The sequence below is a fragment of the Engystomops pustulosus genome, chromosome 9 (genome assembly GCF_040894005.1).
Source record: "Engystomops pustulosus chromosome 9, aEngPut4.maternal, whole genome shotgun sequence".
Classification (NCBI taxonomy): Eukaryota; Metazoa; Chordata; class Amphibia; order Anura; family Leptodactylidae; genus Engystomops; species Engystomops pustulosus.
The window spans coordinates 12,001,263-12,027,448 of record NC_092419.1 but is presented as its reverse complement, the minus strand read 5'-3'; the positions used below and the strand labels follow the sequence as shown (position 1 = coordinate 12,027,448).

At 43.7% G+C, this 26,186-nt stretch overlaps 1 protein-coding gene across 1 annotated transcript in view; it reads left to right on the top strand.

Annotated features, from left to right (window-relative positions):
- Positions 1-3,555: 3,555 nt before the first annotated feature.
- Positions 3,556-26,186, top strand: part of LOC140077524 (uncharacterized) — a 40,333-nt gene continuing 17,702 nt past the window's right edge. The window contains exon 1 of the mRNA XM_072124770.1: positions 3,556-3,775. Coding sequence (XP_071980871.1) covers positions 3,556-3,775 — 220 coding nt within the window. The remainder of the gene's footprint in view (positions 3,776-26,186) is intronic.

Below are 26,186 nucleotides of genomic sequence, written 5' to 3'. Positions count from 1 at the left end.
GGACCTTTGGAGGACCTTCAAAGGTCCTGAAATGGCTCTTGTGTACATGTGTATTGAGAGCAGGAACAGATGTACAAGGATTTCATGGGTAAATATCCTTCCCAGTATAAAATGTGGTGGGTGGTTTGGGTGACCATGGGCCCCCTGGAAGGCTTGGGCCCCGGACCTCCGTCCCAAACACCGATATTATAATCCATTACTGACCTTAGGCCCCATCTACAAGGTCAGGGGAGCACATCGCATGCTGTTCATGTGTTCCCAGACTTATGTCCGCACATTCTACCTCCCTGTTACTGGACCCATTATGGACCTTTGTCCTTGCCCCCTGCAGTTTTGCCAGAACCACCCAAACATTATTCGATCCGCTGCCTTTATTCATTATTAGTTGATACATATGAAGCCAAGGAGCAGATGAAACTTCTTCTGCGGGTTTCCAGTAGTATCTCTTCCGACTTTCTGCTGCGTCTCGGTCCTGTGGGAACATGGTCCTTATGGGAATATAGAGCAGTTACCCGCAGGCATCTGTGGTCCTATATGCTGCACATTTCTTCCATCTGATATCAATGTCTGTCTATGATGCCTCCTATTTATAGCCTCTGCTTTTCCCTCTTATGAATGGACGTTCCCACAACGTCCTCTATCGATCGCCAGACATCCGGCTTCCTGCTCAGCCATTGTAATATTAGTATCAGCCCACGTGTGACTCCATCACCGCGAATCTCCGGCTCGGGATGGGCATCGGGGACTTGCACTGTCTGTCAGTGATTCTGACCTTGATTCACATTGCCTGCCGGTGACCTGAGCTCCAATCCGGCAGGGGAATCGCCCTACATGACCCTCTTCTTCTATCCAAAATACTCAGTCATCACCGGCGTCCCTGGGGGCAATGTACATCTCTGTAAAACATGGAGGCGAATCCACAGCAAACTGATCTGAGAACGGCAGGTAACATTCATTTCTGGCTCTAGCTATTCCGGGAGGTCCCGGTAGACCGCAGGCACAAATGCTGCATTATTAACTGACCACAATCCTGTGTATAAGCACAAGTTATTACATTCACTTTATTTATTACCCGTTCTTCTATAGCAGTCAGGGAATATAATGCAAGAACTACAGTAAAGACTGACACTTAGGGGGACATTAATCATAGTCTGTTAGACTGTTTTGAGCGTCTTTTAGCGCTAAAATCTGGCGCATCTTGTTAATTTGGCGCATTTATGTACGGCAAAGTTCGGCACTTAGTGGTTTTGAGTCCCTGCGCCTTATCTGACATAGTGGGGCAGATTTACTTACCCGGTCCGTTCGCGATCCAGCGGCGCGTTCTCTGTGGTGGATTCGGGTCTGGCCGGGATTCATCAAGGTAGTTCCTCCGCCGTCCACCAGGTGGCGCTGCTGCGCTGAGAAGCATCCGGATGCCCTGAAATTCACCGACCCGGACCAAGTGAAGGTAAGCGCGTCCCAAGCGACACATTTTATGTTTTTAAATGCAGCGGTTTCTCCGAATACGTCGGGTTTTCGTTCGGCCACGCCCCCCAATTTCCGTCGCGTGCATGCCGGCGCCGATGCGCCACAATCCGATTGCGTGCACCAAAATCCCGGGGCAATACAGGGGAAATCGGCGCAAAAACGGAAATATTCGGGTAACACGTCGGGAAAACACGAATCGGGCCCTTAGTAAATGACCCCCAGTGAGCGGGTGCTATACAGATGTTTGCACGGGATCTATCACAAAATTGCGCCTACAAAGGCGCAAAAAAAGGCGCAAAAAAGTCTCCTTTCATTATTGCTCACAAATGAGATCTAACAATTTGCGACAAATTAGGCGCAAATTTAGGCGCAAATGAATGGGACATGCGACAATTCCAAAACGCATTTACTAAGGCAGAACCAGATCCAATATAGATCAGGAGCCAAAAAGAAGAGCAAACCAGGCGCAAAAACAGGCGAACCTAAGACCCCCCTATGATTAATGTCCCCCCTAGAGAGAATAACTGGAGACAATCGGGGGGGGGGGGATGTAAGTAGACTAAAGATTATACAATTGGTCGACATGATTGTAATATACAGTCATTAATCAAAAAGTCAAAACCATGCTCTCGCATGTGGTCTGATTAGACCCTCAGCCTTACCACATGACATCTATAAAAGGCATTGGGGCTACTTTCGGGTGGCGCACCTCTTGGTAGAAGCTCGTTGATTCCTAAACATGTTGGCCAAGTCCATAGACTTTGATGAGGGGTCTCCATTGGTCTCCATTAAGCAGGATGGTCGGGTTGACGAATTGCCCGACATCTAGACCGTTTTGCTTCCTGGTCATCTGGTCATGGTCTGCTGGTCATCGATCTGCATGTGACCAATGGATTGTGATGACTTAATAGCCCATCCCCTCGCTGCAAAATACTTCAAATATCCTCTATGTCAGTAGTGGCGAACCTATGGCACGGGTGCCAGAAGTGGAACTCAGAGCCCTCCCTATGGGCACCTGCACCATCACCCGAGCACAGAGTTTGCCAGACAGGACTCAAGGACTCTTGCAGTCCCAGGACCCTAGAAGGAAGCTACAATGATAATCCGAAACTTCTTCTCCTACTTTCTACTGCATTGGTGTCCTCAGGTGCCAATACAATTCAAACCTGTGACAGAGAATGGAGTCATAAGTTACTGCTAAAATTTTCGCATTGGCACAAAAAATGTGGGTTTTGGTTGTGGTTTGGGCACTCGGTGTCTAAAAGGTTTGCCATCACTGCTCTATGTCCTTTATTCCAAATCCTGCTGCGCCCATCTGTGCACACAGCATTACCAGGCAGAATAACATCCTCTGAGTACGACACTGAGCGTCTGTAGGTAGACCCTCGGCACAGTAATCCTCATAGACAGGACTGGCCTACAGGGCACTGAAGCACAAATGCTTTATGACTTGTTTCTTCTTGCTTCCTTACATCGGTTCCCGATTCTCCAGCTGGTACCACTGGTTCCTCACCTTTGCTTGTCCTCTCCTGAGGCCACCGGATACCATTCTCCACCGCTCAATGTATTCTAAGTCTCTGACACAAGCTTTCACGATGAGCCCAGCTCTATAGAGGTGGAAGAGTCAAATGATCAATGTATTGAGGACCTACACCATAAAGGTGACAATTTTATATAACCATAAAGGTCACCATGAAATTATGACATTATGACATCAGTGATGTCCCTTAAGGAACTTGCCTTGGATTAAGATATCAATGACCAATTGTTCGGTGCTCTCCACTTCCCATTGAGTTCCCTTCACTCAAGACTCCTCCATATCACCACCTCCTATTCTAACGTGTTCAGTTGGCTGCACCTTTAGATTGATCCAGCCAAACCAAACCTTAGGCTACAGGTCTTCCGAGTTTTTTTGTTACGGCTTCCTATTTGTCCCTACTTTTTCTTCTAAAGCTCTCAAGGCTCCTTACCTCCAGCCCACCACATCTCTTCAATGGACAAGCAGCTCCAACCTACAACTCACCACCAATGCATCCAATGCCCAAGCCTTCATTGATTCCTTCTATTCGTGGATAGGCCTCAGACCTCATGGCCTCAGTTTCCACTGGACGCTACACTGGCGAGGCACACTCTGGGCTCCAAGACACTTTAAGTAGCTCCTACAAAAACCCAAGCCAACCTGCAACCAAGAGAGTCTACACAATAGTTGCCAATTCTTCCGATCTAAGGAACTCGAAGACCGGGGGAAACTTCCGTGGTCCCAGGAAAGAGGGACAAATGTTCCAAGCCTGGCAAATTCTCCCACAAAGTAGAACTCTAAGATATTTTATATGTGATATGTGCTCCATAAAAGAGGCGAGAATGGCCCAGTATACAAAAATGGGCCCCAAATAGGTGCGCAATTTATATAAAGAGCGAGTGGGCACCGTTCAAAAATGTCACTCCATGCTCCATCCATTGGCTCATAATCATCGCTAAAAGAATTGACGTACAACCCAAAGGTGGAGCATACAAATCTGCCTACAAGTAGCTCCCCCTAGTGGTGACGGAAGGAAGGATGTTTTTACTGTAACGAAATGATATCGGTATAAATCGTCGGTCTTTAATCTTCCTTCTCGTCTCCGGCTCCCGCTCACTGGAGGTGACTCGCTGATGATAAAAGACGACAAAAAAAAGAAATGTGGCCACCGACAGAAGCCGCTGGTGACGCCGGGATGAAAAGGATTATGTGCATCTGTGCTAATTCTCCATGAAAAATTGTCCTTGAGATCAGTTGTTCAGTGTTTTGTGAGCAATTGTCCCAAAGGAATTGTCCACATAAAGCTGAGAATATCCGAAAATGAGATGTAAATGTTTTGTACATAAAAATCTGCATTCATGAATAAGTAATGCGGTAATGCTGGGTAAGCCGCCGTACAGAGGGTGAGCGGGCAGGGGGCGCGCTGCTTACCTCTGTGTAATATGGGGTGTATTGTGCGGGGACGGGGGGCATGGATTACATCTCCGTGCGGAGTGCGGGGGCGGATTTGTTTTACGCTATGTTTCTGTTAGATTGGCTTTATGTGTGACTGAGTAGCTTCTCGGGAAAAACAAACAGCGCCGGCTCCGGTTATACCCCACCGCCTAATGGCTGCCAATCTTCTTCCGCCTTCCTCATCCTGACCTGCACAGACATTTTAAGCTTAAATTGCTCGTCACAATGTGCACATTTTGTTAAGTGGATTTTTAGGTTTTGTTGTTTAACTTTGTCATAGTGTTTTTTTCATCTCCAGTCATTTACGGATCAGCTGCTTTCCATAGGCTCATGGGGGCTCACTGGGGGCACATTTGGGACCTCACTGGTGGCTCATTGGGGACCTCACTGGGGGCCGCACTGAGGGCTCATTGGGGACCTCACTGGGGGCTCATTGTGGACCTCACTGGGGGCTCATTGGGGGCCTCATTGGGGGCCTCACTGGGGGCTCATTGGGGGCCTCACTGGGGGCTCATTGGGGACCTCACTGGGGGCTCATTGGGGGCCTCACTGGGGGCTCACTGGAGAATCATTGGGGGCTCACTGGGGACTCATTGGGGGCTCACTGGGGACTCATTGGGGACCTCCCTGGGGGCTCATTGGGGACCTCACTGGGGGCTCATTGGGGACCTCACTGAGGGCCGCACTGAGGGCTCATTGGGGACCTCACTGGGGGCTCATTGTGGACCTCACTGGGGGCTCATTGGGGGCCTCACTGGGGGCTCATTGGGGACCTCACTAGGGGCTCATTGGGGGCCTCATTGGGGGCTCATTGTGGACCTCACTGGGGGCTCATTGGGGACCTCACTGGGGGCTCATTGTGGACCTCACTGGGGGCTTATTGGGGGCCTCACTGGGGGCTCAGTGGAGACCTCACTGGAGGCTCACTGGGGACTCATTGGGGGCCTCACTGGGGACTCATTGGGGACCTCATTGGGGGCCTCACTGGGGGCTCACTGGGGGTTATCAACAGTGAAAAACAGGACCCTCATTGATTATGATTTACATCTCCCATCAGGATCCATCCTGATAAATCAGGGACATTAATCCTAGATCCAGGCACCGGGACTGTGGTATCTTCTTATATTTCTTATCTATGGCCTCCTTCCTTCTAAAGTGAAATGCTAAGTATGCTAATGAGCTTAAAGGGCTCTTAGGGATGTTTCCAGAGATTCTCTATTCTCTTGCTTCACGGGTGTTACACTGTCATCCTCACCCCCCCCCCCCTCACTCATCACTTCCCCCTCCCTCTGCCTTATGTAATCTCACACAGTGCACAGTGTAATAGCCTGTGAAACAACAGCATGCAGGGTCTCTGGTAATGCCGCCAGAACACTTCTGCCTCATTAGCATAATTTCACAATTAGATTTTTAGAGGGAAGGCCATGGATAACATTGCTTGACATGTCACATTACAACTGATGAGGTCACATGTTAGGATTAGCTCCATAGCTCTCGGTCAGTCATGGTGGCTGCACCTGGGCGGAGAGGTTTCGGATCTCCTTTGTTGAATGATGAACCTATAGCTGTGACATCATGTCACTGCTTTGGTGATGTCATCAAGAAATTTTCTCTCTGTAAGAAACTATTGTGGGTTATAAAGATACAGCAGGAAGGGGAATACATGCAAGTGGATCCAGTCCAGGACAGCAGTGCCCGTATATGAGGTCCTCATAGTCAGGGACTTTGTTAGATAGGTCCTCTCTAAGGTCCCAGAACAGGTGATGACATCACAGGTGGCGCACAATGATGTCACAAGGAGTGCAGTTCATAGAAATCGTGCATCAGACATTTATCATATTTTTTGGACTATAAGTATATGTATGAACCGCACTTACAGACAACAGCTGCCTTAAACTGTGCACTGGTCTGCCACCTGCTGGTCATTCCTCCTTATAATCCGGTGCGCCTTATATATGAACCTATATGTTTTAGCAGACATTTATTGATGGAGCGCCTTATAATCCGGTCCTAAAAATACTGTACATGTACTGAAACACAGTTTCAAACTATTTTCGGGATTCACTGACTGTAAGCAGAGATCTTGAAAATGGTGCGCAATCCCTACACAGAGTATATAAGAACATTATAGGACTTCACAGTCTCATTTGGACCTGGACTATTGTGGCCTTCTGAAGAAAATTTCCCTTTAGACGTTCATAGGAGGCGCTGACTACTCTGCAATGTCCGCAGCGCCGCACCGTTTTATCGTCTTTGTGGTGGTGGAAGGACGATATCCTGCGATGGTTTTCTCCCAAAATCTCTTCTCCATCAGAATGAACTCGTCTTTCAGTTCACCTGGCCTGAAACATTGCTCAGAGACTCGTATCCTGCTCCGATTATATCAGGATGACACCGGCAGAGGCAGCTGCGAGCCGCAACGTGAGGGAGGTGCAAGAGTGACACCTGGTGGTGACTGACCGGAAATGCAAGCGAAATACAACTGCAAACTGAAGACGCCTTGGGAGAAAACCAAGGACCATAACCTTTTTATTTTGCAGTTCGCAGAGATTTATGATTTAGTAAATGAAAAAAAAAAATGTCCATTTTGCCAAATTCTGAGGCCAATAACTTTTTCATACTTTACTGTGTGTCATTTTTTTGTGGGAGGGGCTGATGTTTTAATTTATACCAATTTGGGATCTATAGGATTGTTTGATTCTTTTTTATGCAAATATGTATGGATAGAAAATGGGCAAAACAAGTGGCGATTTGGGCTATTTTTTTGTTTTGATGCTCACAGCCAGGAATAACCATTTTTAGATTTCGTTAGAATGGGCATTTTGGGACGTGCCGGTACCCGACATGTTTATGGTTTCCACTTTTTTGCTGTGTTCTAGGGAAAGGGGGTTGATTTCAACTTTTCCATTTGCTTATAGTTTTAAAAATGTAACTTTTTTTTTTTTTTAAATCTTATATTAAGGCCCCTTAGGGTACTTTAACCCTGAGGGGGTCTGATTGCTCATACTATATACTCAAATACCACAGTATATTCTAATTTTAATGCTGATTTCTATTAGCTTGCCATCAGCCATGTCAGTCCTACTGGCCTCTATGAGATCGGCGCCCTCCAATGATGTCACAGGGGGAGGTGTTTGGCCATCCAAGATGGCGGCGGCCACCAATAGCGCTGTTCGGTATCTTTCTAGCTTAGGACTAGAGATGAGCAAATCTTTCAGACTGCTGTATCGGTCTGAACTGATGGCGTCCTGGAAGTCATATATTTAATTCCGGAAAGTTTAAAATATGCTGTTTGGGCAGTAAAAACTTCCTGTCTTCCTAACTTTGGATCTGACCCCCTTAATTGGGCACAGGACAGGTCCCTTACACTCATCACAAAGTATTCTCTGCTGAATCGGCTTTGATCATTGAAGAGAAACCTACAGTGACTGTTCAATTTCCCTGCACTGCCCCCAGAGGACATAAGAAGTATTACACTCTACTTAATAATCAGCTTTAATGGAGGGTCCTCCAGCATAACAGCTGCTCAAACTAATAAATAAGGACCCAAATGACGGACTCCCTTCCATTACCTTACACTAGACACCCCCTTTAAGAACGAATCCTTGCCTCAAGCTCCATTGCGTTTGTTTATTACACCAAGTCTCCAGCGCCGCCGGTTCTCTGAATGGTAATAAGTCCGGCGGCTGACAATTAAACACCTGTAAATGATAACCACTTAGGACAAATTGTTGGCATATATCATCCCCTTGAAGAGCGCGCCATCGATTGTGCGTCCTCCGTATAACCCTCAAGTCGTACATATAATTACTCACCTGAAACCGATTGCCTCTCCGAGTTTCTTCGCCTCTCTCTCCGTCTTGGTTAAATCACTCGGCCCAATTTATTTTTCGGGTAATTATTTCCACAGACAAGATTTGTTTGCGGCTCCGAGGAGGCGCCGATATTTTTTAATACAATCACAAATACAGATAACTGGCGATTAATTTGCTCGGAGCTTTCGCTTTTCGCTTCGTTTCTCCTGTTTTTGACCTTCTCTGACCCCCAAAGGTTCACCCACCTGTATCTACAGACCTGCGCACCCTCCCTCCTGGGGGTAGGGAGTCCTTACATTTATACGGGGCCAATAATCACATATAGATCAGAGAGAACGTGATATATCTAGTCCCGGAGGACCCCGTGGGTGCCGGTTCCAGCGTTGCGGTGGTCTTCATCACTGATGGACCTGCTTCAGCCAATCAGTGGCCTCCTCAAACAGTACGTCGCTTACGATCTTGAAAATGGTGTGAAATCCCTACACAAAGTAGATCAGAAAGTTGTAGGACTTCACAGTCTCATTTGGACCTGGACTATAGTGGATCCTGAAGAAGATTTCCCTTTAGACGTTCATAGGAGGCGCTGACTACTCTGCAACGTCCCGAGCTTCCCCCTGCGCCGCTCCGTTTTATCCTTTCTGTGGTGCAATAGTATTCCGCTTTCCCGTACATCCCGTAATCTGAGGGTCACCATCTCAGGTGCATCCTGTGGTTTGAGGAGCACAAGATCCTATCACAGCTGCTGGTGATGGATAGACAGGCTGATGTCACACAGATGTAATGGAGAAGATTACAATAAAGCCTCCCTGACTGTATACTTAGTTTTGTAGATTTTTTTTTAAAAAAAGGATATAATGGGGCAAATTTACTTACCTGGTCCTGTCGCGATCCCCGATTCGGACGGTCCGACGAGGATGAAGTCCGGGGTGATTCATGAAGATCCTGCGCCCGATATCCTGCATGTGTCACTTCCCCGCTCAGGTCCCCGGAGTTCACCTTCTTCTTCCTGGTGCATGTAAGTGCATTGTCCGTGTATAATGTGCTGTGCGGGGAGTCACTAAGATCGTGCGCCCGATATCCTGCATGTGTCGCTTCCCCGCTCAGGTCCCCGGAGTTCACCTTCTTCTTCCTGGTGCATGTAAGTGCATTGTCCGTGTATAATGTGCTGTGCGGGGAGTCACTAAGATCGTGCGCCCGATATCCTGCATGTGTCGCTTCCCCGCTCAGGTCCCTGGAGTTCACCTTCTTCTTCCCGGTGTATGTAAGTGCATTGTCCGTGTATAATGCGCTGTGCGGGGAGTCACTAAGACCATGCGCCCGATATCCTGCATGTGTAGCTTCCCCGCTCAGGTCCCTGGAGTTCACCTTCTTCTTCCTGGTGTATGTAAGTGCATTGTCCGTGTATAATGTGCTGTGCGGGGAGTCACTAAGATCGTGCGCCCGATATCCTGCATGTGTCGCTTCCCCCGCTCAGGTCCCCTGGAGTTCACCTTCTTCTTCCTGGTGTATGTAAGTGCATTGTCTTGTGACACAATTCTAAATGTTAAATCCCGCAGGTAATCCGAATCCGTTGTGTTGCCCGACGACCCCCACTGTCGCGTGCAAGCTGGCACCGATGCGCCAAAATCCGATCACGTGCGCCAAAAAACCCCTGTTAAATGCGGCTCAAAACGGAATTCGTCGGGAATCCGCGGACCCTTAGTAAATGAGCCCCAATGAGAAGGAGAATCTCACTTTCCTCCGAGCAGGTAGAGAATCTACTCATTCTACTGCCCATGTGATGCTGTACTGAGGCATCATGGGATCGATAGCAGACAGCACAGAGAAAAATAAATCTGCACATGACGACAGTGGCAGCAGGATGCACTTCAAAGAAATTAGTGTCTATATACACTGCTATCAGGTAAGGAAGGCAGAGATGGCATTATTACTGTAATGCTTCCTTAAAGGGGTTTTTATACACTTATTTTGGGAACAGCACAAAAAGTGGGGTTCCCAGAAGTCACATGTCTGTGGGATGGAAGTGCACACGAGTGAACACCACTCACTATTATCGGACTGTAAATCAACAAGGGGTATTCCGTGACTTGGGACCTCCCCTTTAAAACTATCCCCATCCGATAAACCAATCGTGGCGCTTTGTCCTCCACTTGACCGCGCTCCACGCAGCGTTCAGCCTTCGCCCTGGTTATTTGCGCAGGAGTAATCCATCACCGGGGAGAATATGAGCGTCTTGTCCATGTTCAGTCCCTCCGGCATAACTTCTAATCAATCGATTGTACACACAGGCGTCTACGAGAGCGCGTTCCAGCTGACTGTCTCGGAGCAATGTCCCCGGCTGTAAATACAAGTCTCCTAATCGTTGCCGGTCTGAATAAATTGAAATGTACAGCGGGGCGGGGGTTAATGGTCTGGTGTCTAAATATGAGTTATTGATCGATACTGAGGTCAAGCAAACTAATGGAGGACGTCTGGATTCTCAGTGATCCGCGGAGCTGCCAATAACAACGGAGGTCACATGATCGCCGGAGATAAAGAGCATGCAGGGTTAAAGTGAATATTTAAAGGGGTTGTACGCTTTCAGCAAAGGAAAAGTGATACAATTTTCGGATATAGTTTCTTATCAATGCCTTATGGTTTCTAGATCTCTGCTTGCTGTCGTGCTGTCCTACAAGCTGCTATGTTTTCTTCCAGTGGACAGGTATCTGTCCATGGTCATGTGATGTCACACAGGTGCATGAGCCGTTATATCACAGGGCTATGATTACTCTTAGTGATAATAACGGCTCGTGCACCTGTGTGACATCACATGACCAGGGACAGATTTCTATCCATCGGAAGGAATCAATGAAGCTTCCTATATAAAGACAGCAAGCAGAGATCTAGGACTTGATACAGAGATTATATTGGAACATTGTATATGTTTTTATTACACAAACAATATCAATTATTTGCAAAAAGTGGACAACCCCTTTAATCACCTTAAAGGGAACCTGTCTTCAGGTGTTACCCCCCACTAAACTACCAGCCCTCTCAGGTAGGGGATGAAAAGTCCTTTCTAGAATTCACGCTTTTATTCTATAATACCCAGAAACATGTTTTTTGTGTTACTTTAAAGATAAGGATCTCATCTTTCATATCTCATCATGGTTTTGTGAGCTACTGAGCCGGGGACACAGGCAGCTAAGGGCAGAGCTCACAGAATTCGATAGTTCAGAGTGCTGTATTTCACAGAATAATAAGCTTCAAGGGATCTGAAATGATCTTTAATATGGCACCAGTAGCATGTTTCGAGGTGCTATGGAACCAAAGATGGGTGACACTACCCCTGCAACCACTAAACCTGACTCTTATCATGTGATAAGGGGATGAGAAGAGTCATATTTGCCTGACTTTGGGGGAGATTTTTTTTTTTATAGGTAAACAGGTGAGATTGTACATAAAAGAGGAAATTCTAGAAAGGACATTTCATCCCCGACCTAGGGGGCTGCTAGTTTAATGGTGATGGGTTCCTGTAAGGGCAGAAAAGACAGCATTATATATACAATGATCAGACATCCAAAATACAGAAGGTGGTACAACAAGTCTCAGCAAGTCACCCAAAGTCAGTGAGCAGGTCCTGCACCGTCACTGGAAGGTGGGGCAAGTTTGGGCAATATATTGGACTTGACCTTCCCCCAGAAGAGAACAAAGACCCACATATCTCACCTGAGAACTTCACTACCTGCCTGCACATGAGGGGGTCCTAGGGTATAGTAGCGGGAAACTTCCCAAACTTTTAGGATGCATCAGAACTCCTCAAGAGGAGGTAACAGAGCAGCGGCACCAGTACATCAGATCAAGCAGGGTCACTAGCACATTTGGGGACCAGATATGGCCCCACTACTATGCTGCCATTAGGAGTTCTGCATCTCGCTCCACCCCAGGGTCCTAGGACAGAATGAGACCCCGGTGGTCTTTCTTCCTGCTACTCAGATCTCGAAAACATAACCAATACCCAACTAGGATGTGCCATAATTTCATAGCCCCTTATAAAATGATGATGCCTTTGTTGTGGAGGGACAACTCTGAAATGGAACTTCTTCTTTCCCAGAACAACGTTGGTTCTAACTAGGCTACTACAAAGTATCAGAACCTTTGATATATATCTATATGCTTCACAGCGGACTTAAAGGGAACCTTAAAGGAACCAAGAAATCACATGAAATCAGAGCATCACCCTGCATGGAGAGGAGTAGACGTCCAGGCATGCTGTGATTTTTTATGTGGTCAGATATACACATGGGGTGCAGTTTGCTAATGTTAAGAGGCTAAAGGACCTGTGATGATGTCACCTTGGTCACATGACCTTAGGTTTTGACTCAATGTATAGATCAATACATACCACTCAGACTTTATGGGGATGTGAGGAAAACAAATTTTAGCTAAAAGGTAAGATAGTTACTAGGGTTCTATAAGAACCTTCCACTACCTGTATTTGTGAAAAATGTGATGACGGGTTCCCTTTAAAGAAACACTCTGGGGCAGATTTACTTACCCGGCCCATTCGCGATCCAGCGGCGCGTTCTCTGCGATGGATTCGGGTCCGGCCGGGATTTATGATGGTAGTTCCTCCGCCGTCCACCAGGTGGCGATGCTGCGCTGAAGTCCGCTGGAATGCCTCGAAATACACCGGCCTATCCTGGATGAAGGTGTGTGAAATTTTCGCGACAACCCTTCTCTCTTTACACACTGACTGGCCGTGACCTGAGTGCTGTCTCTAGCGCCCCCTGCAGGGGTAAACCAGTATTATATGGATCTTACAGTTTGCTTGTATCTCTCCTCTCCATGGGTGGTAGATATAACCATGAATCTTCCTTTATGCCAAGTCCTTAAATCATTTTTTAAGATTTATTTTATATCATAAAAAGTGAGCGACTGTCCTGATACGCGGAGTGAGCCGTGCACCGGGAGGAGAGCGCCAGCATGAAGACGGATTGTTAGTTATTGGAGACAGTAATATCCATTCACATGAAACAAAACAAGAAATAAATCTGATAACAGGAGAGGAAGCCATCTGCCCGATAGAAGAGGAGAGGAGAAGTGATAGAGCCATTACATCTATGTGAAGACCAGTCCAGAAACTAGTAAATGTATGTGATAGATAATAGGTATAGGAGATAGATAGGAAATAGATAGATAGAGAGATAGATAGATAGATAGATAGATAGATAGATAGATAGATAGATAGATAGATATGAGAGAGATAGATAGATATGAGATAGATAGATATGAGATAGATAGATATATAGATATGAGATAGTTAGATAGATAGATAGATAGATAGATAGATAGATAGATAGATAGATATGAGATAGATAGATAGGAGATAGATAGATATGAGATAGATAGATAGATAGATAGATAGATAGATATGAGATAGATAGATAGATAGATAGATAGATATGAGATAGATAGATAGATAGATAGATAGATAGATAGATAGATAGATAGATAGATATGAGATAGATAGACATGAGATAGATAGATAGGAGATAGATAGGAGATAGATAGATAGATAGATAGATAGATAGATAGATAGATAGATAGATAAGAGATAGATAGATAGGAGATAGATAGATAGGAGATATAGGGCCACATTTATCACTTTTGTGCACCTAAGTGTAGTAGTTGCGCCTAAATTCAGGCGCACTGTTTTGCCAGAATTATCACAAGCTACAACCATCTGTGATAAGGTAATTTTCTGCCTCTTATTAATCACTTTACTTTAACACAGTTTTGGCGCAGTTTCGGCGCAATGTTAGATTCGGGCACTTACATGTGATCCTGCTACAAGCTCCTCTCTGCTTCTCCCACAGCCCAGAATGAAGATAACACTCACAGCAGCACCCAGGTGTGTGACACCCTGCACCCAGTGACCTCCTCAGCAGGGGCTTCTCCTGGAGGGGATCCCCCAGTGCTGGTCTCCTGCTGCACCCCTATAATTCTGCACAGTATCCCCCTCAGACACACTGGTGATACTGTGCAGAATTACATGGGGGACACTTGTTTGTAGTATCTGCAAACTTCTGCAAGCTTCTGCAAACTTCTCTTGCTCTTGCTGTGAGCTCAGGATTCTGCAGAATGTTTTGTAAATAGAAGGTGATGAACTGTAAATAGAGTCTGCAGCTCCTGTCTGTAATGTATCTAATGTATCTATTATATGTACTAGTGTCTGCAGTGTATGTAATGTCTGTATTATATGTTCCAGTGTCTGCAGTGTATCTAATGTATCTATTATATGTACTAGTGTCTGCAGAGTATCTAATGTATCTATTATATGTACTAGTGTCTGCAGTGTATGTAATGTATCTATTATATGTACTAGTGTCTGCAGTGTATGTAATGTATCTATTATATGTTCCAGTGTCTGCAGTGTATCTAATGTATCTATTATATGTACTAGTGTCTGCAGTGTATCTAATGTATCTATTATATGTACTAGTGTATGCAGAGTATCTAATGTATCTATTATATGTTCCAGTGTCTGCAGTGTATCTAATGTATCTATTATATGTACTAGTGTCTGCAGTGTATCTAATGTATCTATTATATGTACTAGTGTCTGCAGTGTATCTAATGTATCTATTATATGTACTAGTGTCTGCAGTGTATGTAATGTATCTATTATATGTTCCAGTGTCTGCAGTGTATGTAATGTATCTATTATATGTTCCAGTGTCTGCAGTGTATCTAATGTATCTATTATATGTACTAGTGTCTGCAGTGTATCTAATGTATCTATTATATGTACTAGTGTCTGCAGTGTATCTAATGTATCTATTATATGTACTAGTGTCTGCAGTGTATGTAATGTATCTATTATATGTTCCAGTGTCTGCAGTGTATGTAATGTATCTATTATATGTTCCAGTGTCTGCAGTGTATGTAATGTATCTATTATATGTTCCAGTGTCTGCAGTGTATCTAATGTATCTATTATATGTACTAGTGTCTGCAGTGTATCTAATGTATCTATTATATGTACTAGTGTATGCAGAGTATCTAATGTATCTATTATATGTTCCAGTGTCTGCAGTGTATCTAATGTATCTATTATATGTACTAGTGTCTGCAGTGTATCTAATGTATCTATTATATGTACTAGTGTCTGCAGTGTATCTAATGTATCTATTATATGTACTAGTGTCTGCAGTGTATGTAATGTATCTATTATATGTTCCAGTGTCTGCAGTGTATGTAATGTATCTATTATATGTTCCAGTGTCTGCAGTGTATCTAATGTATCTATTATATGTACTAGTGTCTGCAGTGTATCTAATGTATCTATTATATGTACTAGTGTCTGCAGTGTATCTAATGTATCTATTATATGTACTAGTGTCTGCAGTGTATGTAATGTATCTATTATATGTTCCAGTGTCTGCAGTGTATGTAATGTATCTATTATATGTTCCAGTGTCTGCAGTGTATGTAATGTATCTATTATATGTTCCAGTGTCTGCAGTGTATCTAATGTATCTATTATATGTTCCAGTGTCTGCAGTGTATCTAATGTATCTATTATATGTTCTAGTGTCTGCAGTGTATCTAATGTATCTATTATATGTTCTAGTGTCTGCAGTGTATCTAATGTATCTATTATATGTTCTAGTGTCTGTAATGTATCTAATGTATCTATTATATGTTCCAGTGTCTGCAGTGTATCTAATGTATCTATTATATGTTCCAGTGTCTGCAGTGTATCTAATGTATCTATTATATGTACTAGTGTCTGCAGAGTATCTAATGTATCTATTATATGTTCCAGTGTCTGGCTAAGCTTTGCTGCTAGAAAGGAGCTCTTCTGCAAAGGGGCTCAGTGCTTTCTTCTCAGATAACGCCACCTTCGGGCTGGAGTGTTTTTGCGCCCGTTTTTGCGCCTAAATGCAAAAGTCGCCCGTGATGAATATCATTAGGCGCAGCAAAACATCTGGAATTGAACAATAGATGAGGGAAAGGTGGTTATTTTAGCTGCGCAGCTAATTTGACGTTTAATCGCAAAACAGGCGCAAAAACAACAGAAAAAACAAGTGATAAATGTGGCCCATAGAGGCAAAGGCTGATTAACAGCTGAAACGTTGCTAGAGATGGAATAAACCTCACACTTTTTTCCACGATTCCTTGGAGTGCTGCCACTTTTTTGCTACTATATCTACACTCTTTGGGTAAGAGTATTGGGATAGCACCCGTCTGAACCTTTTTTTCCTGAAGGCTGTGCTGCTTTGCAATTTTTGTTTGTTTAGATAGGAGATAGATAGATAGATAGATAGATAGATACGTATAGAAAGTCCAAGCAGCACATTCAGGGATCTGTTGGTGGGTGCAAGCTTCTAAAGACTGGGCTTTAAGTCCTTTGGTGATATATAAAAAGGAAATTGCGCAGCACACCAGGTTGAGTGAAAAAAATTTTTTTGTGGTTTATTCCATATTCAATAACGACAGCGACGTTTCGGCTACCAGTAGCCTTCCTCAAGATAGATAGATAGATATGAGATAGATAGTTAGATAGATAGATAGATAGATAGATAGATATGAGATAGTTAGATAGATAGATAGATAGATAGATAGATAGATAGATAGATAGATAGATATGAGATAGATAGATAGATAGATAGATAGATAGATAGGAGATAGATATGAGATAGATAGATAGATAGATAGATAGATAGATAGATAGATAGATAGATAGGAGATAGATAGATAGATAGATAGGAGATAGATAGATAGATAGATAGATAGATATGAGATAGATAGATAGATAGATAGATATATAGGAGATAGATAGATAGGAGATAGATAGATAGATAGATAGATAGATAGGAGATAGATATGAGATAGATAGATAGATAGGAGATAGATAGATAGATAGATAGATAGATAGATAGATAGATAGATAGATAGGAGATAGATAGATAGGAGATAGATAGATAGATAGATAGATAGATATGAGATAGATAGATAGATAGATAGATATATAGGAGATAGATAGATAGGAGATAGATAGATAGATAGATAGATAGATAGATAGGAGATAGATAGATAGATAGATAGATAGATAGATAGATAGATAGATATGAGATAGATAGATATGAGATAGATAGATAGATATGAGATAGATAGATAGATAGATAGATAGATAGATAGATAGATAGATAGATAGATATGAGATAGATAGATAGATAGATAGATAGATATGAGATAGATAGAAGATAGATAGATAGATATATAGATAGATAGATAGATAGATAGATATGAGATAGATAGAAGATAGATAGATAGATAGATAGATAGATAGATAGATAGATAGATAGATAGATAGATATGAGATAGATAGAAGATAGATAGATATGAAATAGATAGATAGATAGATAGATATGAGATAGATAGATAGATAGATATGAGATAGATAGAAGATAGATAGATAGATAGATAGATAGATAGATATGAGATAGATAGATAGATAGATATGAGATAGATAGATAGATAGATAGATAGGAGATAGATAGATAGATAGATAGATAGATAGATAGATAGGAGATAGATAGATAGGAGATAGATAGATAGATAGATAGATAGATAGATAGATAGATATGAGATAGATAGATAGATGGATAGATAGATAGGAGATAGATAGATAGATAGATAGATAGATAGATAGATAGATAGATAGATAGATATGAGAGATAGATAGATAGATAGATAGATAGATAGATAGATAGATAGATAGATAGATAGAAGATAGATAAAAGATATGAGATAGATAGATAGATAGATAGATAGATAGATATTAGATAGATATAAGATGATAGATAGAGAATTACTTGGGTGCAGATGAATAAAGTAAATTATATTTCGGACCCTGGTACAGGGTACTGTAGTTATATATAAAGGTGTTGGGGAATATGGCAGGATTTGGGGGTATGTGGTTCTTCCTTTGATGTAGTGCTATTATTTGGATGCTGTATAGTAATATTATATGGACAATATATAAAGGTGTTGGGGAATATGGTGGTAGTTTTTGGGCTGTGATTCTCCCTTTGACCTGCTGCACGTTGTTCCATGTAGCGGGATTATTGTATTTACACGACTGTAATATTTTGTATATAATGTAACAGATTTCTGAAGCAAAGAGAAAACACAATAACAGAAAGAATAGTGAAAGTAAAGCAGGAGTGTCTCTGGAATTCTGTACTGTAGGTGTGCAGGGAAATCCCTTGCAGGTAGGTGTGTGGGCTGGGGGACTTACCTTCACTACAGTCAACAAAATATATCTATGCCCCATCCCACACACTGCAGTGCCCTGTGCGCTTGTAACTAGGCCTTGATGTTCAGATAATCGCCCCCTTTAGCCTCATATTACGGGATAATAACACTCATATAGACTATAGCGCTGTACTGCAGCTCCAGACAATATCACAATCACGAGGAGCCTGTTCATCAGCTGGTTGCCCCATCCAGGCAGAGGATGCCAAAAAAGATGGACAAGCTCAGCCGGGTCAGAGATCAGGACCTGATGCTGCTGGTCATGACCTTAAAGGGATAGTCACACAGCTCCGATCCTGTATAGGCTGATGTGGTTGGCTAGGGACCTTAAAGGGATAGTCATATGGCTTTTCTCACTGAACCCTAAATAAACAGTAAAAAGCCAGAATCCTGGACCTGGCAAGATTTACAGGACATTGAAAGGAGGGACCAGGACCTAGTATTGCTGGCTATGGCTATGGAGCTTAAAGGGGAAGCTGTACTGTTTACCAGAGTGTCCTGCTGAATGGTCTATGAACTGGGAAAATCTGGTGTCTCTGACCAGGTGAGATTTAAAGGGCACCATATATGATGGACCAGGACCTTGTGTTGAGTCATCCTGTGTTGGACTGGCCCACAAAAGAATCGGAGGATCCCCCGGTGGGCCATCTTATACCTAATACTGGACCCTAGAGATACAGCAGAAAATAACCTAATTTGGAGTCTACTCCAGATGATAGATAATGGGCACCAGAGTCATGTTATATGTTGGTCCAAGGAACCTCAGTCCAACACTGGCATCATCCCACTGAGCCCCCCTTTGCTGTAGACCGAGAACTTTTCCCCCCCAAAATGTTTAACTTTTCCCAGCCTCTGCTGATCCATGCAGGAAAAACACTAGTTTCTGATTTTGATACAATTTGGAAATTTGTGAAAATTCCTAAAAAAACTTATCCTGGGTGAAATGTATTGTTTACTCTGATTGTTTGTGAATCCCTAGTTCTCCATAGGGATAAGATCTGATGACACCGGGAGGTAATGACTCCTCCGTGCAATGAATCCTTTCCCTTTTATAGGCTCCGATGAATTGAAACTTCCCAATCCGTTTCCACGAATCATTCCGAAACTGCGATGCCAAGTTAAACCTGATGTTATTTACCAACGGAGCAGAAGAGCTCAGGATATTTAATAAACTAATAAACTTCCTAACGCTGCAATTATTGCATTATGAATGCGGCTGCCGAGAGCGCGGATCCTCTGTTTGCATTCTGCTTTTCCAGTTTCCTTATCAAATAAGCCCCGGAGCGCTGCAACTGGTCGAGAACGGCCTCGTAAAGAATCAAGAAGTCATTACCACATTTACTGCGGATATAAAACGGACCCATAAAGCTCAGGAGATGTAGAGAGACCTTGATGGGGAGAAGAGGTAAGTACCCCTCGGGACCCCTGTGACAACGCCCATGGCACCTCCTCAATGGAAATTTATCACGACCTCCGATGACCCCTGTGGCTGCTCCATCCGAGATGAAATCAATGCGCTCTGAGCAATTACAGAATAAAACCAAAGGTATTTGAAATCACTTATCTTTATGTTTGACAACTGTAAAGTCTGTTCTTGAATTCTTTTTATGGGGTACAACAAGGCAATAAGTTCTTGCAGTGCACAAAATGCGTCTCAGATCTAAAATAAGTGGCAATTCTGCAAAAAGTCTCAAGTTAAAATCATTTTCCGTATCTTTTAGAGTTTAAATTCGAAACGTATGGGTCTCCATGGTTACAGACTACAAACAGTGGGCCACATGTATCACTCGTTTTTTCTGTTGTTTTTGCGCCTTTTCATTCAGGCGCACCGTTTTTGCGCCATTTTTGCGATTAAACGCCAAACTAGCCGCGCAGCAAAAATAACCACCTTTCCCTCATCTATCTTACCAATCCAGATGTTTTGCTGCGCCTAATGATATTCATCATTTGCAACGTTTTCATTTAGGCGCAAAAACGGGCGCAAAAACACTCCAGCCCGAAGGTGGCGTTATCTGAGAAGAAAGCCCTGAGCCCCTTTGCAGAAGAGCTCATTTCTAGCAGCAAAGCTCAGCCAGACACTGGAACATATAATAGATACATTAGAAGCTCTGCAGAAACTGGAACACATAATAGATACATTAGATACACTGCAGACACTAGTACAGATAATAGATACATTAGATACTCTGCAGACACTGGTACAGATAATAGATACAATTAGATACATTACAGACAGGAGCTGCAGACTCTATTTACAGTTCATCACCTTCTATTTACAAAACATTCTGCAAACTCCTGAGCTCAGAGCAAGAGAGGAGAGAAGTTTGCACAAGTTTGCAGAAGCTTGCAGATACGACATACAAGTGTCCCCCATGTAATTCTGCACAGTGTCTGAGGGGAATACTGGCCAGAATTACAGGGGTGCAGCAGGAGACCAGCACTGGGGGATCCCCTCCAGGAGAAGCCCCTGCTGAGGAGGTCACTGGGTGCTGGGTGTCACACACCTGGGTGCTGCTGAGGAGGTCACTGGGTGCTGGGTGTCACACACCTGGGTGCTGCTGTGAGTGTTATCTTCATTCTGGGCTGTGGGAGAAGCAGAGAGGAGCTTGTAGCAGGATCACATGTAAGTGCCCGAATCTAACATTGCGCCTAAACTGCGCCTAAACTGTGTTAAAGTAAAGTGATTAATAAGAGGCAGAAAATATACTTATCACAGATGGTTGTAGCTTGTGATAATTCTGGCAAAACAGTGCGCCCGAATTTAGTCGCAACTACTGCACTTAGGCGCACAAAAGTGATAAATGTGGCCCAAAATTTGTTCCCTTTCTTTTTTGCAGATTAGTATTATAATAACAAGAGGTCAGACAAGGTCAATGCAGATCATCTCTTATTCCTTTCAACGGGAGTTATAATAATAATTCCTTTATTTATAGAGTGCACACAGATTATGCAGTATTATCCCTTTTAATGAGAGTTAAGCTGCAATTACCCATCGTTGCCACTACCTTGAGAATGGCGCTGTTTGTTTCCTGTTGCATTCAATGGGCCACATTTATCACTTTTGTGCGCCTAAGTGTAGTAGTTGCGCCTAAATTCTGGCGCACTGTTTTGCCAGAATTATCACAAGCTACAACCATCTGTGATAAGTATATTTTTTGCCTCTTATTAATCACTTTACTTTTACACAGTTTAGGCGCAATTTTGGCGCAGTTTAGGCGCAATGTTAGATTCAGGCACTTACATGTCATCCTGCTACAAGCTCCTCTCTGCTTCTCCCACAGCCCAGAATGAAGATAACACTCACAGCAGCACCCAGGTGTGTGACACCCAGCACCCAGTGACCTCCTCAGCAGGGGCTTCTCCTGGAGGGGATCCCCCAGTGCTGGTCTCCTGCTGCACCCCTATAATTCTGCACAGTATCCCCCTCAGACACTGTGCAGAATTACATGGGGGACACTTGTCTGTAGTTTCTGCAACATTCTGCAAACTTCTGAGCTCTTTTGCTTTGAGCTCAGCGTTTTGCAGAATGTTTTGTAAATAGAAGGTGATGAACTGTAAATAGAGTCTGCAGCTCCTGTCTGTAATGTATCTAATGTATCTATTATATGTACTAGTGTCTGCAGTGTATCTAATGTATCTATTATATGTACCAGTGTCTGCAGAGTATCTCATGTATCTATTATATGTACTAGTGTCTGCAGTGTATCTAATGTATCTATTATATGTACCAGTGTTTTGGCGCAGTTTCGGCGCAATGTTAGATTCGGGCACTTACATGTGATCCTGCTACAAGCTCCTCTCTGCTTCTCCCACAGCCCAGAATGAAGATAACACTCACAGCAGCACCCAGGTGTGTGACACCCTGCACCCAGTGACCTCCTCAGCAGGGGCTTCTCCTGGAGGGGATCCCCCAGTGCTGGTCTCCTGCTGCATCCCTGTAATTCTGCACAATATCCCCCTCAGACACACTGGGGAGAAGAGGTAAGTACCCCTCGGGACCCCTGTGACAACGCCCATGGCACCTCCTCAATGGAAATTTATCACGACCTCCGATGACCCCTGTGGCTGCTCCATCCGAGATGAAATCAATGCGCTCTGAGCAATTACAGAATAAAACCAAAGGTATTTGAAATCACTTATCTTTATGTTTGACAACTGTAAAGTCTGTTCTTGAATTCTTTTTATGGGGTACAACAAGGCAATAAGTTCTTGCAGTGCACAAAATGCGTCTCAGATCTAAAATAAGTGGCAATTCTGCAAAAAGTCTCAAGTTAAAATCATTTTCCGTATCTTTTAGAGTTTAAATTCGAAACGTATGGGTCTCCATGGTTACAGACTACAAACAGTGGGCCACATGTATCACTCGTTTTTTCTGTTGTTTTTGCGCCTTTTCATTCAGGCGCACCGTTTTTGCGCCATTTTTGCGATTAAACGCCAAACTAGCCGCGCAGCAAAAATAACCAGCTTTCCCTCATCTATCTTACCAATCCAGATGTTTTGCTGCGCCTAATGATATTCATCATTTGCAACGTTTTCATTTAGGCGCAAAAACGGGCGCAAAAACACTCCAGCCCGAAGGTGGCGTTATCTGAGAAGAAAGCCCTGAGCCCCTTTGCAGAAGAGCTCATTTCTAGCAGCAAAGCTCAGCCAGACACTGGAACATATAATAGATACATTAGAAGCTCTGCAGAAACTGGAACACATAATAGATACATTAGATACACTGCAGACACTAGTACAGATAATAGATACATTAGATACTCTGCAGACACTGGTACAGATAATAGATACAATTAGATACATTACAGACAGGAGCTGCAGACTCTATTTACAGTTCATCACCTTCTATTTACAAAACATTCTGCAAACTCCTGAGCTCAGAGCAAGAGAGGAGAGAAGTTTGCACAAGTTTGCAGAAGCTTGCAGATACGACATACAAGTGTCCCCCATGTAATTCTGCACAGTGTCTGAGGGGAATACTGGCCAGAATTACAGGGGTGCAGCAGGAGACCAGCACTGGGGGATCCCCTCCAGGAGAAGCCCCTGCTGAGGAGGTCACTGGGTGCTGGGTGTCACACACCTGGGTGCTGCTGAGGAGGTCACTGGGTGCTGGGTGTCACACACCTGGGTGCTGCTGTGAGTGTTATCTTCATTCTGGGCTGTGGGAGAAGCAGAGAGGAGCTTGTAGCAGGATCACATGTAAGTGCCCGAATCTAACATTGCGCCTAAACTGCGCCTAAACTGTGTTAAAGTAAAGTGATTAATAAGAGGCAGAAAATATACTTATCACAGATGGTTGTAGCTTGTGATAATTCTGGCAAAACAGTGCGCCCGAATTTAGTCGCAACTACTGCACTTAGGCGCACAAAAGTGATAAATGTGGCCCAAAATTTGTTCCCTTTCTTTTTTGCAGATTAGTATTATAATAACAAGAGGTCAGACAAGGTCAATGCAGATCATCTCTTATTCCTTTCAACGGGAGTTATAATAATAATTCCTTTATTTATAGAGTGCACACAGATTATGCAGTATTATCCCTTTTAATGAGAGTTAAGCTGCAATTACCCATCGTTGCCACTACCTTGAGAATGGCGCTGTTTGTTTCCTGTTGCATTCAATGGGCCACATTTATCACTTTTGTGCGCCTAAGTGTAGTAGTTGCGCCTAAATTCTGGCGCACTGTTTTGCCAGAATTATCACAAGCTACAACCATCTGTGATAAGTATATTTTTTGCCTCTTATTAATCACTTTACTTTTACACAGTTTAGGCGCAATTTTGGCGCAGTTTAGGCGCAATGTTAGATTCAGGCACTTACATGTCATCCTGCTACAAGCTCCTCTCTGCTTCTCCCACAGCCCAGAATGAAGATAACACTCACAGCAGAACCCAGGTGTGTGACACCCAGCACCCAGTGACCTCCTCAGCAGGGGCTTCTCCTGGAGGGGATCCCCCAGTGCTGGTCTCCTGCTGCACCCCTATAATTCTGCACAGTATCCCCCTCAGACACTGTGCAGAATTACATGGGGGACACTTGTCTGTAGTTTCTGCAACATTCTGCAAACTTCTGAGCTCTTTTGCTTTGAGCTCAGCGTTTTGCAGAATGTTTTGTAAATAGAAGGTGATGAACTGTAAATAGAGTCTGCAGCTCCTGTCTGTAATGTATCTAATGTATCTATTATATGTACTAGTGTCTGCAGTGTATCTAATGTATCTATTATATGTACCAGTGTCTGCAGAGTATCTCATGTATCTATTATATGTACTAGTGTCTGCAGTGTATCTAATGTATCTATTATATGTACCAGTGTTTTGGCGCAGTTTCGGCGCAATGTTAGATTCGGGCACTTACATGTGATCCTGCTACAAGCTCCTCTCTGCTTCTCCCACAGCCCAGAATGAAGATAACACTCACAGCAGCACCCAGGTGTGTGACACCCTGCACCCAGTGACCTCCTCAGCAGGGGCTTCTCCTGGAGGGGATCCCCCAGTGCTGGTCTCCTGCTGCATCCCTGTAATTCTGCACAATATCCCCCTCAGACACACTGGGGAGAAGAGGTAAGTACCCCTCGGGACCCCTGTGACAACGCCCATGGCACCTCCTCAATGGAAATTTATCACGACCTCCGATGACCCCTGTGGCTGCTCCATCCGAGATGAAATCAATGCGCTCTGAGCAATTACAGAATAAAACCAAAGGTATTTGAAATCACTTATCTTTATGTTTGACAACTGTAAAGTCTGTTCTTGAATTCTTTTTATGGGGTACAACAAGGCAATAAGTTCTTGCAGTGCACAAAATGCGTCTCAGATCTAAAATAAGTGGCAATTCTGCAAAAAGTCTCAAGTTAAAATCATTTTCCGTATCTTTTAGAGTTTAAATTCGAAACGTATGGGTCTCCATGGTTACAGACTACAAACAGTGGGCCACATGTATCACTCGTTTTTTCTGTTGTTTTTGCGCCTTTTCATTCAGGCGCACCGTTTTTGCGCCATTTTTGCGATTAAACGCCAAACTAGCCGCGCAGCAAAAATAACCAGCTTTCCCTCATCTATCTTACCAATCCAGATGTTTTGCTGCGCCTAATGATATTCATCATTTGCAACGTTTTCATTTAGGCGCAAAAACGGGCGCAAAAACACTCCAGCCCGAAGGTGGCGTTATCTGAGAAGAAAGCCCTGAGCCCCTTTGCAGAAGAGCTCATTTCTAGCAGCAAAGCTCAGCCAGACACTGGAACATATAATAGATACATTAGAAGCTCTGCAGAAACTGGAACACATAATAGATACATTAGATACACTGCAGACACTAGTACAGATAATAGATACATTAGATACTCTGCAGACACTGGTACAGATAATAGATACAATTAGATACATTACAGACAGGAGCTGCAGACTCTATTTACAGTTCATCACCTTCTATTTACAAAACATTCTGCAAACTCCTGAGCTCAGAGCAAGAGAGGAGAGAAGTTTGCACAAGTTTGCAGAAGCTTGCAGATACGACATACAAGTGTCCCCCATGTAATTCTGCACAGTGTCTGAGGGGAATACTGGCCAGAATTACAGGGGTGCAGCAGGAGACCAGCACTGGGGGATCCCCTCCAGGAGAAGCCCCTGCTG